Here is a 19,690-nt window from a genome sequence, read left to right on the forward strand (position 1 = left end):
ATGACGATTGTCTAGCTTACGTTACCAAGGGCGTACCCAGAAACATTTGTCTCTTTTAAAGAACAGTTCTTTTATACTTTGCTATTTTGCCATCTCTTCTATGGACAATGAAAAAATGCGTTGTGTTTTGGTTGACGCCAAAGTTTTATTTTTTGCGAATATAACATCTGAAACAAAATAAACGCCATCTTATATAACTAGTATCGTTGTTAGAATGTTATACGATATTTCAAATAAATTTACTCATCTAAATATGTATCACTGTATACGCAAATTCTAGTATCGAGTTTTATGTACTTTGGGGTTAAAAGATTAATTTATAATACTTGAGGTTATTTATCATTGTTACTTTAAAACTGGTTTATGTATCTTCAGATAAACATTCTTGAATTTAAATTTATGTCAAAAGGTTTAATTATAACTGTTAATTACTGCTGTTTCTGTATAACTACATAAACAAACGATTATTGTATGTTGATTATTAAAAAATCGTGTCCGTAAATTACGTTGAACTTTACTATTAACAATTAAGGAGAAAAAACATTACCATTGTTATCTTTTCTTAAAGTAGCCGAATCGAAACAAAAATTTATTTTGTTTTACATTTAGTTATTAAGTAACAAAATCAAAATGTACTTTATTTAAGTAGGCTTTTGATGGTCATTTTATATAACTATATTAAAAGTAAAGCCACCACGGGTTCGAAATGTAGATTCAACCCAGAACAACCCACAAGTAACTCATAAATACATTGTGACATTTCGTACTTTATATAACTTTGAACTATTCGTGTGTCTACATAGCATGTTTTAAATAAACGAAGCACTTTTATGTTAGTAGCGATAATAAAACACTTTTATTTCGAAGCACATTTTTATAATTTATAATAATTAATAAATAAAATTGCCTACTAAACTACAGTAGGCAATTTTATTTATTTTACGATTACGATTATTCCCACGTCTTCTTCAACAGCGTTATCGATCTCTATCGCGATTCAGACAGCTCCTGCAACTTGTACTTTGTGATAATACTTCTATGGTCTTAATACCATGTATATAAAATAATATACCACGTTACTCTTTCAAAAATATGACAAGCACAGTCGATCTCGTTTTTGTATCTTATGCAGGCACAGAAGTAAAGTATAAAGTAACCTTTTACTTTGTAGTAGCGCTTTGGCCAAACTAGTCTGGGTAGGTTCCACCCACTCATCAGATATTATTAGATAGCAATATATAGTATAGTTGTGTTCCTGTTTAAACGATGAATGAGTCTACAGGCACAAGGGACCATAATATTTTGGCTCCCTAAGTTGGTGGTCCATTGGTTATGTAATGAATGGTTATGGTATTACTTACAGCGTCAATGCGAATTACATAGATCATATGTCCAACAAAATTAAATTACGTTCTTCCCACTGCGAGTAATCAATTTGTAACAACAATGTACAAAATATACGATATACAAATATTTCAAATTCCAGCTATAGCGCACGCTCTATTTCTCTTGTATAGAATTATGTAAGCATAGTTTAATGAACATAAATCAATTGAGGATTTACCTGTTGATAGTCAGTCAACAGTCCACGAGGTATCGGACTGTGGGCGTTCAGTATGTTTACGATACGAAGTCTAATGGCTGTTACTTCACTTGACCCAATTTCGTTATGCCGTTCTTTATGTTTTTATTAGTTTTAACTTTAGTGCTTAGTCATAAAGTAGACGAAAATATATTAACGAGAATTTTACTAGTCTGCCACAGGTGTTCTTAAAAAGCTTGTTTTTCGTTGTGCCTTAGCAAATGTTTTGAAACATGTTTCATATTGTTTATGTATGTAAGCAGTTGGGATGCTTCTATTTTTATGATTACAATTCATAAAGATTATTTTTTTAAGCCGTATTGATTATATTAAGAACGTGATACATTTTAACGTATGTATTTTAAATGAAATAATTTATGTTACTACACAATCGATATCGTGCGTATTATTCAGGAATAGAGCTACACGTGCCATAATGACAATAACACACCTGTTGATGCCTGTCCAAGCAAGGCTGTTGAATGGATGATGCGAAATGAATCTGAAGAAGTCATTAAACATATCTCCATATACTCGAATAGCTCATTCCAACTACAGGCCTAATAAAGACAAAAATAAAACACTGAATTGATATGATATCGATAATTGAAATTTTAAACTTCAATGATCAAGGTGATAAGTGTAATAGTGTTGTATTATAAATAAAGATATATATTAATCAAGAACTGTTCGTAAATAATACAGCCGAGCTGAAGAAAACGCATTCAATACAATAACGTAAGGTTTATTTATCATTATTCCGTCGGTTGGAATAGAATATAGATACAGTCACCGCATACCTTTTAATTCTTGTACATCTTTTGATGTCTTGACCTTAAATGGGCTTGAGATCCGAAAGTCTACAATGTCAATCGAAACAACAATAAAAACGCATTTAAAGTATCTGTGCCATATAAATTAACCTAGAATTCGTAATGCCGTAGGAAAGTTAACTTGACCACGCAGTTTGTTTCTTTATAAAATATTAAGTACATTTTTTGCCTCATTGACCCTCATTAGATTTTAATTGCGAACTGTAACGTAAGATGCGTGTATAGAGTTTCTAATAAATAGAAGTTTTCTGTTGTTGATTAAATTCGATTGTTAAAAAAGTATCTAGATAAAAGTTAATTCGTCGAATATCAGTAAGTACTTTAATACGATTGACAATTAATGCTACTTACGTCATCATCATCATCCACTCGCTGTCTTTGTGTGTGTTTGAATGTGTGCATGAGTGTCATTAACCCTTTTTAATACAGATTGTATTTAATTCTTAACAATTCGTACAGTATTTTATTATATTTATTTCATAGATAACAGAATATTTTTAGTACAATTGTTTTCCATTATTATTAAACTCAATTAACGAAGTTTATGCAATCGTTACTTAAATTAACCTTGGTAAACATTTTTAAAAGTTGAATATTAATAAATTTATATCCGATTAATTTTATAAAATTTTGTTAAATCCATTTATGGACTTCAGTATTCGAAATCGGTATCTTCATATGGTTTTATTGCACTTCAATTGATAATAAAAAAAAAAACAAATTTAGTGAAGGAAAAATATAAAATATTTTTAATGTACTTTTATTTTTATTATTAAAATTAAAATATATGAGAAAGTCATGATGATCTTAACCAGAAACTGCGGGAGATACTGAAACTGCTAAGTGACCTTCAAACTTTAATTTTGAACGTTTCTTTTACATAGATATAGTAAATTTACGTTACGTTACTTTGGTTTAACCAACAGATAGTAAATTTGCATCCTACTCCTTTAATACAAAATAAATACATACATTTAATTTACTATAACAATTGTAACATATACACTTAAATATTTTTATTACTTTAAATGAAGTGATTTTATTGGATTTCCTGGAAATTGCACAAGACTGAATTTCCTCTTACGTATGTCACGTCACATGAACGAAATAGACGGCTAAGCAAAATAACTTTGTATGTCACATATATTTTAACCGTAAATACAAACCACTTCTTAGACCGCCAAAATGCCCCTCGTCAATTCGCCCCTTGTGCCTGTCCTTATACACGGTATCTCAATATTCAAACCGGAATAGTGCAAAGTATTGCTGTGTGTGTACTACCCACATAAGCGCAATTCTAATACCAATAATAATATTTTATAACAATAATGTTAGACAGTGATACCCAAATATTATTTATTATAATATTGCCTGTATATTATATCGTTGGTCTAATGACTAGCTCATCAGGCTGCAGATGTCGAGGTCTGGTGATTAAACTCCACGCCGTGCGAGTAAAATGTCTTTGAGTTTTTCTGTCAAGAAATTCTTAGTAGAATCCTAAAGTTTGGAAGTTTGTTAACATTTTCGTAACTCGAAAGGCACGTAAAGCCTTTGGTTTTGCGATTAACCCTTCTCCAAACGTTACTATTCCATCCGATCGTGAGAGTCAAGAAATATACGAGCCTAGTAGCCTGGGGTTTTGCACACGCTTGTGCTCAGTTAAATGACCTGCGTAGTTAGATAGTTTCCTTTGAGATTTGCCGGAATGGCCAAAATCATTCATCAGTGATCATAAAGACATAATTATAACACGTGTTCCTCATTCCTCTAAGCATTCACCTTCATTTAAGCCATTTACGCTGTCACAAATGCAAACATATGGCTTGCTCAATTAACTTATTTGAGTGGTATCCCTGTATATCATGTTTCACTAGCCTTGACTCCTATTCCATAAATTAAAAACTATAAGCAGAATATAATTTCTGCATGTAATAGTCCAGTGACCTAATAGCCCGGTTTAACTCTATCGATTGTACTGTGCTAGGCGTGCGAGTACGCGGTAAGTACCAGCATTCAAAGAAATATTATTGTGTCAATTCCGTGTTTGGTATTGCAGAAATATAGGAGATCTTCGTGTTTGTGATATACGTAGATATACTTATATGTGTACTTTGATTATTTTTCTGTTTTAATGACATAAAAAGCCATAACTAGTTTATTCTGTTCTGCTATACATACTCGTATATAAATATTTAAAAAAAACACCCGTTTCAGCTTAGTCCGAGTGTAATAACAAATTATATTAACTTCTCGATAGAAGCGCCATCTAGCAGGTCCGATCTAAACTAGGTAACAAAGGTCACAAAGGTAACAATCTTCGAAATCAGACCAACCGTGTTGAAGCAGTTCAAACTGTACGTTTGTATGTAACGTACATAAGATTTAAATATAAATATGGCAAGGAAGATAAATGGATCTTTAAAATCAACAGCATTTAACGTCATTTCAGTCCGCAATAAAGTAATCAAGAAATGATGTGTCTACACGTCGCAATTATACCTTATACGGTGTAGTCCCACATGAGGCGGATGGGTCTGTCCCGGTATTTCCTCACATAATACTGCCGTTTCTCTCAGTAAAAACATTCTGTCCGCTTTTCTGTTCAAAACATTTATACCGTCGCTGGAATTAGAAAAGTGTTGTGTTTTTTAATTAGCCTCAATCTTTTTATGCTTTTGTTGAATGTTAATATTGTGTTTGCTTACAATAAGCTTTGAAATGATATTTCATCTGATATGGTTCATGATATCGGTCTGTTTTTTATTTTGTATTGTTGTCGATTCTCTTCTATGCTCTATAATATCTAAACTATTTTTTGATTTATTTTTTACTTTGATTAAACATAGAAAACGATTTAATCTTTTAAGAACCCATGAATCCGATTATATATATTTATTTTATTTAAAAAAAATAGGCATTTCTCTTTTGTGACCTTATGATTATTTCTATCTATTCGTCCAAATCAAGAGAATACCTTAATAGGAATTGAACTATATAAAAAAGTAGTAAATGATGGACGTCTTTGATTAAATTTAGATAATATTTATCATAATAATCCAAATCTCAGAGATCAGTGCTAGAAGTGATAGCACAAATATAGCTTAAGAGAAAAGGATCGAACCTGCGAATTATACTTTCCTGGGATGTTCACCGTTACGCTATTGATGTTTTTAAGCATTAGAATTTTTTAAACAAAAAAGATGATATTTCAACTTTTCTAGCTTTAATTTGTTTTCACCTGTTTGCCAATCTGGCTTAAATCTTGTTAATTATTTTCACAAGCCAATTGCGCAGAAATGTTGGCTGATGATAATAATATATATCAAGTAACTTACCAAATTTCGAACACGTTGGTCTCACATATTAGCCAATTACTCGGGTAGTTTTATAGGGCATATATGTGCATCAATACAAGTGCAGTCTCTATTGTCTTACTATGGGTGGACAGTAGATCAAATCGACTGGAGATCAGCTATGCCTGACCAACGGAATTACGTGCTTTCTGAAAAATGGGAGGTTATTTTAACTTCCTAACTGCGAGCTGTCACCGAATTCTCCGACATACTTGTTTTTACCCGAATTAAAACCCAGGACTTCAGAAGAAGGCTTATAAGCTAGACCTTAGAATATGTTTTTTGTTAAATTTTTAAAAAGGAATAATAGTAATAATTTTGTGTATCATAGACCAAATAACTATAATAAATAATTTTAGGTAAAAATCAAAACATATAAAGAGCTATTCTCGCTTTACAACAGGTTTGTTTGATCGTCAATAGATTTCGGACCGATATTTGCATTTAGTACCGTTAAAGCTAACTAATGTATTTACCTATCTCTATTAGTGTCGATCAGGTAGTCAATTTATAATTAGCTTTGTCACTGTCGTTAAAACCTCCTTAGCACATATACACAACCTAGTCATGTGAAAGTTACAGATTCGTCGATTCGTTGCTGGTCTATGGGGTTATAATCGTGCCCAATCTTTATACAAGTTTTATTCTAAAAATAATAATCACTAGTAGTCGTTCATTGTTCGAAATTCGACCAAAGATCATTGTTAATAAAATATAAGATAAAATGATTCGACGATACCTTGTCCATTACTAAAAAAACACAAGAAGTGTCATAAAATGCGTTATTAATTTTGAAGTTTGAAATGACGCATAAAGTCCTTGGCAGTTGGTATATGGCAGTACGTAAACTATGAACGTTGTATTTGTAACACATCTTATTTATAAATTTTAATTTTCTGCATTTCTTGTCCATATAAACTTTAACTATGTGTATGTCATATCTATTAAATAAATAATATAAAAAAAGTTTCGTTGTTGGTTTTTCATCTATAAAAATTTATTATTAATCATCAGTACTTACATATGTACGAGAGGAAAATGTGTGATTACGTACATGAGAGCCTGAATTATATACAAATATAAAAATAGTCAATATAGAAATCATGATCTTGTGGAATGGTGAGAAATAGCTAGCAGCATTTCCCCGATGAATCGAAATTCTAATTCCGTAGGCAGAAAATGATCTAGCGCCCAGCAGTGGAGGCAATAAGACGAAGCGTTATACTTTTAATAAAGGTTTTTATACTGATATTCAAGACTTCATTCTACACCGAGATTCAAGTGTTTCAACTTCAAAAAGAACAAAGACACAATTTGGAATAAGAGACGAATATTTGCATTGTTCGTCCCGCTCAGCTTTTTCCGCGGCGGCTCGTGCTCTTAACACTGTTTCCCTGTAATATTTTATTCGGCTAACGTCAGACTGTTTAACCTTTAAAAAATATTTCGATCCGTATTAAAACTAGGAATTCATGCGACATTTACTCGATAAATTTAAGTTTAAATGATTCTGATGTCCTTTATTAATCTTAAAAAAATGTTATGATATTTGACAATGTTTTTTTTTTAAAAACATAATAGGTATCCTACGTATTAGAACTAAAAAATAACTATCTCGATTCATGAAATACAACCTGGTGACAGAAGGACGGACTTCAGCGCAATCTTAGTGATAGAGTCTCGTTTTACCCTTTGGGTACGGAACCAAAAAATATTTCCTGATTAAAAATATTCATTCACTAGTTTATACTTATTAAAACATTCCATAAAGTATTTAATGCTTATCTGTATACTAATTAGCAACCGAATCGGCACTGGTTGAATTGATAGATTTGTGACTAGAAAATCGAATAAAATTAAAAAACGTATTTGCGTCAAAAACGTTTCGCTCAAACGGCACATTAAGAGTCTTGAATCTTTAAGACCTTGAAATGTCAGTCTCATCGAATGATATGATTGAAAAACTTCGAAGCTATAAGAACTGCGCTCAAGGACAGAAAACTCGTGGAATTTAACTCTCACCGAAAATTCCGATTAAATAAAACTCATAAGCAAAAAAGACAAAAATCTATATACTTGAAAATAATTTTATATCAATGCAATTATTAATAATAAAAACCATAGTATGACAAAATAAATGTTTTATTAATTTCTTGCTAGTTCTATTGAAAGTAACTTTACGTTATTAATATCGCACGTGTTCGATTACGTCGATAAATAACACGCGTTGGTATTTAAATAAATAATTCACAGTTAGTAGGGCAATCTGCACGCACATTATGAACATTTATATAATTGTTTATTATTGTTAAGCAAAAAGCTATTCAAGGTTAGATTTTAGTTAGTTATTGTCACGTCAATAAACAAGGTCGGGAACAATGTCACGATATTGCTTCCCGACGTCGTATTGTGTCGAAGAATTTTGCCTTGTCAATAATACTCTAGAGATGGTATTGTTGGCGAATAATGAATAGTCCTCTTGCATCGGAAATCTTATTTTGATTTAAATCAATCTGAGGATACAATAAATATAGTATTTATTATTCCTAGTCGATAACAAAATTTGTCGAAGAATTTTGTACGGGTTTAAGTACGTAATTCATTTATTCGCAAGAAATGAAATGTTGCCATGTTAAAACAACGTTATTTGTCAGATCTTATTCTTTAAAATATAGTACATAATATATTGATTTGTTAAACAAATTTGGTTTTTGGTAATTACGTTGAATATTAAAATATTATTTAATACGGATAAAAAATTATATGATATTTTACATTAATAGTTATTCGAGTTTTAATATAAAATTTGATCTAACGCCAGTGATATATGATACATATCTGGTATAAATGTTTATCTTGAAAATTAAAAAAACGGTTATCCACTTAATAGGATGAATAATATTTGTGTATATTTTTAATTTTAGGTGCGCGTCCGCGAGTTTTATATCGCGATGCAGCGTTGCCCCTACATCCACGAGATGAAGGAGCGGCTGCTGGGCGCACCAATAGACGGGATCGAGCGCGAGCAACGCGCGCAATCCGAACAGCTGGCCGACCCTCAGGTCGGCACTATTGTCAAAGTAAGTTTTTATTAAGTACTGGTCCTCACACTTTGCGAATAAGTTTGTGAATTGAGATCAAGAGAACTACATAGTTAATTTTATCTAAAATGTCTCAATTCAAGCTTTATTAATTTTAGATTTATAAAAACGTTCAATATTTTAATGTAAAAATCATTCGGTGTGTCAAGATAGTTATTAATTTTTCGTATTCCACGAAGAGAAAAAATATTGGTATTGGATTGACCAGGTATTGAGTTTTTGCAAGATTTTATTTTGGTACTTATACTGGTACTTATAAAACTACTATGCGATATATGTAGGTATCGCATTTATGTTGCTTAAATACTTATAACCTATATCGCTAGAGAAAATCAAAGTTCATACAAGAATACATAGATATACAAAGTTAATCTAGATAAGCCAACTTGCAATAATTAGTATTACTTTGGTGACCGACTACTCTTCTCCATTTTTCGCTCAGGTCTCGACCTTATTTCAGTAATGTATGTTATGTAATTTTCATAATTCCGTATATTAACCATCATGCGAGGCCGTTCCGAAGCATAAGTGTTGCTTTCAAACGTGTAAATATATTTCGAGAGCCTTTATCCTATATCTCTATAAGTGTTGTCAGCTATACCTTAAATTTTAAGTTGATAAACAAATATGTATGTGAATTTTGTAATTGTATAAGTTACAAATTATGAAAATATTTTTTATATTACCGTAACTTATTTATTCGTAGATTTTAAATGCACTTGTGATAACTATACAATTTAAATCTATAGCTGAATTCCGACGGGTACGGATCACATACGTCGCCGGCGCGCGCGCCGCTCGTCACGGACGAGTGTGAGGCGCCGGCGGACGAGACCGATGCACTTACACCCACCGAGGCGGTGCTGCGGTACCGCGCTTGTTGCCAACCAGAAACCAAACCTAAGAATGCCAAGTGAGTATGCATAAATATTTATTTCGATAAAAAAATCATAAATTTATACAAATAAGCATTCGTAGCTCCAAAGGAAAATAATCAAACTAAGGTACTATATTTCTAGAAATTTCTGGCCATTATTCAAACTCAATTTTAAATTATTTTAGGTTCGAAGTTCTTAACTTAAGTTATTTCATTAGAGTGAACTGGTAGAAATCGTCTCGTAAGAAAAAACAACATGCCAGCCAATATACAGGCTTTCTATTTTATACGACTGTTATATACAAATAAAAAAAATATAAGTTTTAACAATCTTGTAAGATTGTTAAAACAATTTACTCTGAATTTTTTTTAACAATATTTTCATTATCATGTAATTATTCCGACACGTTTAACTATTTTATTGTGTTATTTTAATAAATTATATAGAGCAAAAGCAAGGGTGTCTCATGACACCTCTCATTCTCTCATTTTTGTTCTTTTTGGCTCAATGTTAAACGATATTTAAAGATGACAGATGCATTGAGCTACTGACATGTTATTCCTGCTAAAGATATGATAACATAAAACAACAATGATAATTATCTTGGCAAGATTATTGATTCGTAAGATTAATCGTAGACAAACATTCCGGTCTTGAACGTCGATCAATCTTACCAGATGATTAAATGTAATTCTCATTTGTCGATTGTGTATTATGTGCCACCATTTAGTATATATTTATAGCGTATAGAGCAAGACATAACATTGCTACATTACTAACGCCATTGCTATTGTTAGTTGATAATTTAATATTCTTATTAGTCTTAATAATGGACTGTGCATGAAAACAGTGCGGAGTGGTCTTACTGAATACCAATATAATATTTATTAGTTAAATCTTACACAATTAAGTTCTACTCAGAAAAATGTAGTACAAAAAAACATTGGTTATGTTTAGAACACATTTCTAACTAGTTTGGACTTTTCCTGAGAAAAATAATTTCTCCCAACCTTTGTAATGATGTCGATAGTCTTCGTCGATTATGTCCATCATCTGTTGGTGGAGTGCACCCAATATGATGTCCCCGGACACAAACTAATTAAGTTCGCTTCAACCGAACAAATTTCACGTTGGTACATTTCATAGTTCACTGTCAAGAGCAGATTCGGAAGATGCAGTCTGTTCAGAATGTTTATATCGCAATAATGTACCACGGCCATGTTTTGTACACTAAGTTTAAGTTAAGTTAAGTGACATATTGTAATTTTAATTATAAGTATTAGGACTGACATGCATCGTCACGGTAGCGTACGAAAAGGATCCCGTGGCGTCCACCGAAGAGACGCAGATTGTATCGCTGGTATTTTAGTGGGTATTCCCGTGTACTAGTCGTCCTGCGAGTACCACCCTCCCCCCACTTCACGTGGGAGAAACGTGTAGGAAAAAAAAATGAATTGCACAATAAAAAATAGACTCTTTATACAACTAGATTTAGTTCTATTGCAAACTTTTTGCCAATCTTGTTATTATAAAGCTTTATTGAATATCATTCGGATTAGTCGTAACGATATAATTTAAAAAGTTATGAAGCGATGGTCAAGCAAATCACCAATTGACCTATTAAATCATAGGGGACATATACAGGCCGTCACAAAAAACTCAATAGACTATTTAAAAATAAATAGAGGGGAGGAAGCTGTAATCAAAGCACTTCCACATTGCATGGACGGACAATAGTGTATACGGTCCTCCATGCATACATCAAAGGGACACGTGCGGTATTATAAATTGAACTTAATTGTAAAGGAATAAAGTTGATTGGATATAATCAGATGAATTAAACTCCGTAACATAATTACAATTTTTGTAATTTTGAAAATTTTATTTATAAAAGAGGAATCAACATTGCTATAATTAGAGACTAGTAAACTACAGGTTCGTTTAATACAATTTAAGTCGCTAGTTAATTTTTAAAAGATAATTATGTCAGAAACTTTTTCTATGTCTTGGTAGCTATCTATGAATGTGTGCGTTTAGGAAAATGTGTGTATATACGATAAGTAAGTTGTAGTTGTAAGTTCAATTTGAGAATTTATTTGTAACTGTTATTTATTTAACAAACAGTATATAAATGCATGTTATAGATATGTATATCGAATGAAATTTCGGTATTGTAAGCGTATTATATATATATTTGTAATACGTAGGCGAACCGGCAAATGGGCCACCTTACGTTAAGTGGTCACCACCGCCCATAGACATTGGCGCTGTTAGAAATATTAACCATCCCATACATCTCCAATGCGACACCAACCTTGGGAACTAAGATGTCGTGTCCTGTAGTTGCACTGGCTCACTCACCTTTCAACACAACAAGTATTGCTGCTTGGCGGCAGAATATCTGATGAGCGGGCGGTACCTACCCAGACGGGTTTGCACAAAGCCCTACCACCAAGAAACTATATTATTCTGTAACTTATAAAATACCTTAACCACCGGAACACATACATATTTCATAATCACGTCATCATTTCTCATGTTTTATTAATAGTATGTATTCATCCATAGTTATTTATGGCACGGATAAATGTTTATCGTTCAAACTTTCAGTCGTTGTTTATTGCTAGTGACATATCACTTAGGACATTGGTTAATGCTAAGAGCTTGTATATATGGGATTTACATTAATTTTGAGATGACAGAAATATAGCTATACATATGTATTTACTTCTTAGGTATAACTCAGAACCCGCAATCTATGGTTATGATTTAAGTGTTTCAGTCACTGAGCCATCTCGGCTCTTGTATCTCGTATGTAGTATTTTTGCCAACTTAGCTCTGCGACATATAACATGCAAATTGAACCATTTATATGATGTCTTTTGCACATTTGTGTCTTCTAACTAGAAATACTAGAAATACTAATTGCTCGTTTTGCCTGAAAGTAGTGTTCCTGTTTCACTATAAAGTAAAGCAACATTCTGAAATGTCCCACTGTTGAGCTAAATCCCACTTTCTTTATTTGGGTAGAAGAATTGGAGGTTACTCCACTACTCTGCTCTAATGCGGTTTGGTGGATATACGTGCAAGATTTTTAGCCGCCACATGCAGGTGTGTTCGAATGTTTTCTTTCACAACCGAACACAAGATGAATTATAAACACAAACGTGTCACAGAATAATTATTTTATTCTTATCGATTCAATAAAATGGTCGCCATTGTAATGAACGATTTTAAAAACTTCCACAGATATAATATCAGATTCTGATTCACATTCGAAAACACAACCATTCCCAAGTAAGACACGTCGCGGCAAAAAGTGGAACCAAATGAGAAGCAAAGAGTACGTGAGATGCTTAATTCCGTTCCGCTTGCCTTTTCAGACAGCCATAAAATATTGTAATGATATATTGTATGCGGTCACCGACAAAGTTTTGTATTATGTCATTGGCGGATTAAACGTTGGTAATTAAAATTACTACAACGAACTATTGGAACGTAATTGGAATATTTATCAAGTGTTGAATTAATTATTAAGCCTGGAAGGTGCGATTAATAATATTCGATATTTAGAATTTTGTGTTACTGTGTATTATTTCTAACTAGGTTTGTAGTCAAATGACGTTACATTAAAGGAATGTACTAAGAGCTTTTGCGAGTAATAAATTGAATTTAAAAGAATGAATACGCTAACACGAGCAACACAGATAAAACAGCAATATAAATTATATTATAAAACGTGTGTATTGTGCTGTATTATGTAACGTAACATAGACGTTTCTTCGCAGATAAAAAAAGTAATTTGTATCCCATCAAAAACATAAATGTAAAAATGAGAGCCAAGTTAAATATTATGATATATACCTTGGTTGTTAACTTCAACGACAAAAGAAGTGAGATCTAAATTTTTGCCAAGTTAAATAGCCCTTCTGAAATGTATTTATAACTACATAAAATAGCATTTCTTCTTATAACTTGGGATAATATATTGTTGCCTAAGGTCTGACTTGGCTAGTTCTTATATGTTTATAAACACAACTTGTAGTTTGTGTTTATAATAACAAATTATAACTCAGAACATCTAAGAAGAATGGAGGACAGCTCAGTATTGCTTAGTTAGTATATACGTACATTAAGAGCTGCGATGGTCCATTCACTAGAAAACATGAATCTTAACCAGATATTGCGAGTTCATATCTAGACAAGTACCATTGAATATTTGCGTGCTTAATTTGTGTTTATAATTCATTTGTAAAGGCTTAGAACTTACGAAGGCTATAATATAATTCTTATATGAGAACTAGCCAAGTCAGACCTTAGGCAACAATATATTATCCCAAGTTATAAGAAGAAATGCTATTTTATGTAGTTATAAATACATTTCAGAAGGGCTATTTAACTTGGCAAAAATTTAGATCTCACTTCTTTTGTCGTTGAAGTTAACAACCAAGGTATATATCATAATATTTAACTTGGCTCTCATTTTTACATTTATGTTTTTGATGGGATATCACTACTTTTTGTATATAAATTATTAATAGGTACTTATTAATAACAAAATTAATACCAAATGGTTTTTGTTAAGCTATTCTATTTTCCTACGTTTACGGGGCATAATTGTCTTTTTTTTGATACGTTCTTATTTTTCTTGTAGGTACCTCTGAAATGTTCGAGTGAATTGTCCATTCAGTGTCCGGATTTTTTTTTACGCGTTTTCTGTTTATACTTAATTTGGCCAAGTAGGGGTGGTATAACGTGCGCAGACGGTTGTACTCTACAATAGAGCTCTCTTGTGTCTTGATTTGAATTGGACCTAAATTGATAAGATGTATTCCATCTAAGGTTTTAACTCTAGAGAGGCCAACGTAAGCCTGCTCTTTACTTAATATAGAGGAGCCTATGTCGAAAAGAGCACCGTCAAGGCGAAGGCCTTGTAATTTGTGTATAATAGTAGAATATGCTAAGCAAATAGAGAATTATTTCCTTTGAACATATATGTACATTACTTAATATCTGTAACTTGGTTTTGACTTCTAGTTCGCAAATTAAATTATGTTTAAATTGAATTGTTATTTTACATGCGCTATTGCTGTTATCGACGTCCCCAATGTACCTTCTCTATTTTTCCATTGGACCCATTCATCAGTCCTTTGCTGACATCAGCATGCTTGCTCGATACTGTTCTTCCAAGCAATAAGGATCCCCGTTTGTAGCGCTAGAGTACAAACTTAAATCATTCCAGTTACGATATACATACTCTACTACAATCTCACGAAACCTATTTTATTGTTGTATACTAGTATACTCAAACAAAAAATATGCAGTCGAATAGACTAGGCAGTTTCCATCGGAAGGTATTGAAATAATTCTTATGAGCGCGGTTGCCACTCGCTCAGACACGTCCGCGGTAAGGTTTAATCGCAACGCTCCTAACCCGCTGCTCCGGCGTCGCGTCGCGCGCCGTGTACCGAAATGCCTATTATTATTATTTTTTAAGTATAATTATTTGGCACCATTGATGTGCGCTAAATGCTAGTTAATAACGTAATAAATACGAAAATCGGCTATACTCATAAGTACTAAAACGGAAATATTTGGATTTAAAAAACTTAAGGGTGGTATTCAACTTGTTATATATTCACGTGAAGACCTTAAAATCCACATGAAGACCGGCTGTCATAAGTTTTGATTGCTGGTTCTTACATAATTTTTTTATTATTACAGTTATTACAGGAACTAAGTATATAAGTGTTCCTATAGACCCAATAAAATGAAAAATTATAATAAAATGATAAAAAATTGCCAGTTTCAGATTTTTTCCTTTATATTGGCCTAATTATCTACCTGCATGCCAAATTTGAACTTTCTAGGTCACCTGGAAGTAGGATATAGTTTTGATCTATAGGTCAGTCAGTGATAAAAATGACGATTTTTAGACGTTAATATCTAAATAACCATTTGAGATGCGTTTATGAAATTTGGAACACATATGTATCTCGCGAGTCTCAATATATGAGCCAAATTTGACACATCTATGTCAAATAGTTTTTGAGTTATGAGGAGGTCAAAAGTGGCTCCAAATGGTTCGTGTAATATTACACACGGTGCTACTAGCCAGTTCTGTTACTAGAACTTGGCTGACACGCTACCGCGTGTCTAGATTTTACGATTAACAGCCTGAAGCATGAATGCAATTGTATTGTATGCTCCTCATTGAATTCTTATATTTCATATAACTCAATTCACTTATAATTCTTAACGAATTATTCAAATCCTTCAATCTAATTTATAACGTTATGTATTAAGTACAAAATATATTGTATTATATTACCATACTCACATCGAGTGGAAAGCAGTGGCTACTAAGTTTCTTGCTAGTTTTTTTTTTGTAGAATCTACATTAAAAATTAGACGATCAATAGGACTTGTAAGAGCCCACTTGAAAAAGGTAAATGTTGATTTAAATGTTCCATACAAACAATGAAACAAATTCAATATATCAATCCAAAACCTTAACCATGAACTTTTTGAATTTAGAAGGTGATGTAATTATATCGAACTAATTAGCCGAAGAGTCGATGAAAATAGATCTTCGATGGCATATGTCCAACATCTTTCATAATCATAATTAAACATCAATATAAAACTATATAATATTTACATTATAAAGTTCAAAGAGATAATATGAAGTGTTATGATATAATCATCGTAAATTATGAAATAAATAAAATTTATCGATATATTGTTACATTTAGAACGCACTAAAATAATTATATTCTTTATTTGACTAATTTAATTAATAATAAATATAGAATTAATAAATAATTACATTCTCGTGGATATAATTTGTCGTTGTTCTTTCCGTTCTATTTTCAAATTAGCTTATTAGCTTAGAAATAAATACAAGTGATTTAAATCGAGAACGATTTCGCAAGGTTTCTACTTAGAATGCGTGTGACGATTTTAACGTATAGAGTGTCAAGTAGGGTATGCTGCTAATTAAATTAATGTTCTCTTGAAACAAAGCATGTAGGTTTTGCAACTAGAGTAATGACTTTAAGCTAATTTTAATCTATTTGAAAATTACGAAATAATAAGAAACTAATAATTAATAAGATTATATTCATACTATGAGATTTATTATTATAAATGAAATGGTGACTCCTCGTCTGCCTCTTTGCTGCCTCATCATGACTAAACCAGTAAAACGGTCGTAAAGAAATTTGACATTGAAGTAGCTTGGGACCTAGATTATAGGCATATAGATTACGTCGATGGAGAGGCGGAGAACAGTTCCTTCATATATTTTATCGGCGGTGTATTATCAATGAATTGCGGACTTTTCCTTCGAAATATTTGGATTAAAAAAAAAAATTGAAAGGCGTAGTATACCATGTGCACGCGTTAGCTGGATGCTCGCGAGAAAAGTGCTTACCTAGAGGTTTTTTAATAATACTTGTACACTCGTTGTGATCGAGGAGAATTCAATAGAATTATTGGAAAAAAAAGATAATGATTGAGTGGAGCCTTTCTTAATAATTTAGCTTATTTCGCCTATTCCGTTATTATGCGCTTTATGGCACCATTAACTCATTATAGTAGAAGTAGCAAACGACCCTTGCCATAGTCATCAAGCAATGGTTTAATTTTTATAAATTAAGCTATTATCGGCTACATTGCAAGCCAATAAAGGATTATATGTGTGTATTCAAGCCATTTCAATAATATATTCTGATAGTGTAAAAGTATCTTTAAGCGGACGTCATTTACATGCAAATGCTTGTCCTTTTTAGCGCTTGACCTCTATTATTTGAAGTGGGTGAGTAAGTATTACGTAGTGTTTTGCTTGCAATAGGGTTCAGCGACCTGTTACGGTCACTATTCAATCGAGATCGAGCATGCGCGTCGCTTTCATCCTTCGAGACAGCTATTATGTGACTTATAATAGTCGGACATTCAACCTTCATGTGTATAAATTTTATGGGGTGCTAGGGTTGGCACAACCGCAGTAGACAGTTGCTGATTTAAGACTGAAGGTAATTTTGATGGGTGTTTTCAAACGAAAGGCCGGGTCAGTGGGTCGCGCAGCTTCCCAAAGCTTCTGGGAGAGACGCGCCTCTATCGACCGCGTGCCGCCATATTAGGGCTGTCAATTTCTAAGTATACAAATCTTACATTTTTATAATATGCAGTAATGAAGCAGAATAATAAAAATATTAATATAAAGATTTTAAGCTGGGAGCTACAATCAATAATATAAATATGAATGATTTTGTGCAGCATTGCACTTTTTGATTTAGTCTAACACGTTCCTCACAAAATAACCTTTAGCAAGCACTCGATGCATTGTTTAAGCGACCCTCCTAATAACTACCCTATCGTTGAACTACAAAAACCCTCATGCCATTAGTACAATTTACAACATAGGGGCGTTGATTGCCGGCCCTGGATTGGGAGTCTTACGCGCAGCATCCATTTCTGCGCAACTCTCGGCGCACTCGACCCGCGGGTACAGAGCAAAGCCGCACCTTCAAACTTCCGGAGTCGTTTTGCTCAGTAAAGGCTCCTCGTAAGCCCTTCTTGACCCGTTCCTTATCCTTAACCCAGTACCCCGTGATATGTCCATCATATTGTGTAGTGTCCCGGTTTAAGTGAAGTGCGATGGGGAAAGATAAGCATCAGCCCATGGAGGCTGAAGTGAAGGTAGCGACGGTGGAACTAGAGGCGGTAGACAACATGGCTACGCTGCCGGTCGGCCAGCACCGGCAACAGGGCAGCGATATAGCAATTGCTGAGAAGCATAATACCGCTAACAAAGAGATGGAGCTGAAGTGCGTTCAGCCGAAGCCGTCGAAGAAGTATGTCTCGAACAGTATATATTGTTATCCTATTTCATATCATTTTTAGATAATTTATAAATAAGTTTAAAAAAAACGATGTCTATACACTAGTACAGATTTACATACACATTTTTATTGTATATTTTTATGTATAAGTACGTAACTTATAAGATATACATATCTCAATAATAAATTCATTGTAATTTTTTTTTATGAAATTAATTTTTCATTTCGTGTATATTTGAAAAGTTGATTTCATCCGCGGATTTATCTCCATTTCATGCTCTACCTTTTCACCTTCTTTTGTCCATGACCCAGAATGCTAATACGCGGCGGGAATGAATAGTGGCCTAACTTAACCTGGATTTTTACAAATTATGCAGTATTTAAAAGCTTATTTTATTATTCTACGAATAAAGCAAGTTTTTAAAGCTCATCGTATATCAGTGAATAGAACAATATTTATAAATTATATTAACAAGAGTTTGTATGAAGAAATGCTTAATGTAGGGCCAGTTTTTTATATCATTTCTCTTTTTTAAAGTATATAAAAGGCTTAGGGTAATGTAATTTAAACATATATTTTTAAATGTCTTTACTACTAATTGTTGTTTAATCTTTAGTTTAGATTTTAAAATATAAATAACGTAGCTGTAACAATGTTGTTACGTGGTTATAATGTAGCATTATGTTAAAAAAGAAAACGCTTTCAACGGAACTGATTATATATTTAAGTTAAGATATTACCTTATTATAAAATATCTTTATCAGTAAAAACTCACTATTTGTTCTGATTTGGAGTCATTGTTATTTCTCATTGACTTTCATGGCAACAATTTTTAAAAATATTTTTTTTTTGCAGAACTTCGCTGTTTATTATCTCGAGTTTCATCTACGCGAAGCTTCTGGTAGTCGTGTGTATTGCTTACGTCATCAGCGATGTAATCACTCACAATCTCCCTCTTTACTACTACGAGGGATTTTTCACCTACTTGTATGGCATGAGCATATTGTTTTTGCTGTACGTGTTCTGCTTCTTACTACAAGGTCAGCATTTTTTTACATAATTATATTGTTATTTTTGTACTTATTTTACTTAT

The 19,690-nt window shown here is 32.6% G+C and overlaps 1 protein-coding gene across 3 annotated transcripts in view; it reads left to right on the top strand.

The window, feature by feature from the left end:
- Nucleotides 1–19,690, top strand: part of LOC125077824 (proton channel OtopLc-like) — a 54,074-nt gene that overhangs the window by 27,189 nt on the left and 7,195 nt on the right. For all 3 annotated transcript variants that reach the window (XM_047689904.1, XM_047689903.1, XM_047689905.1), the window contains 3 exons: nt 8,696–8,851; nt 9,622–9,785; nt 19,453–19,637. In XM_047689904.1, the coding sequence (XP_047545860.1) occupies nt 8,723–8,851; nt 9,622–9,785; nt 19,453–19,637 (478 nt within the window). In that variant the 5' untranslated portion in view covers nt 8,696–8,722. The remainder of the gene's footprint in view (nt 1–8,695; nt 8,852–9,621; nt 9,786–19,452; nt 19,638–19,690) is intronic.

The sequence above is a fragment of the Vanessa atalanta genome, chromosome 4 (genome assembly GCF_905147765.1).
Source record: "Vanessa atalanta chromosome 4, ilVanAtal1.2, whole genome shotgun sequence".
NCBI classification, from domain to species: domain Eukaryota; kingdom Metazoa; phylum Arthropoda; class Insecta; order Lepidoptera; family Nymphalidae; genus Vanessa; species Vanessa atalanta.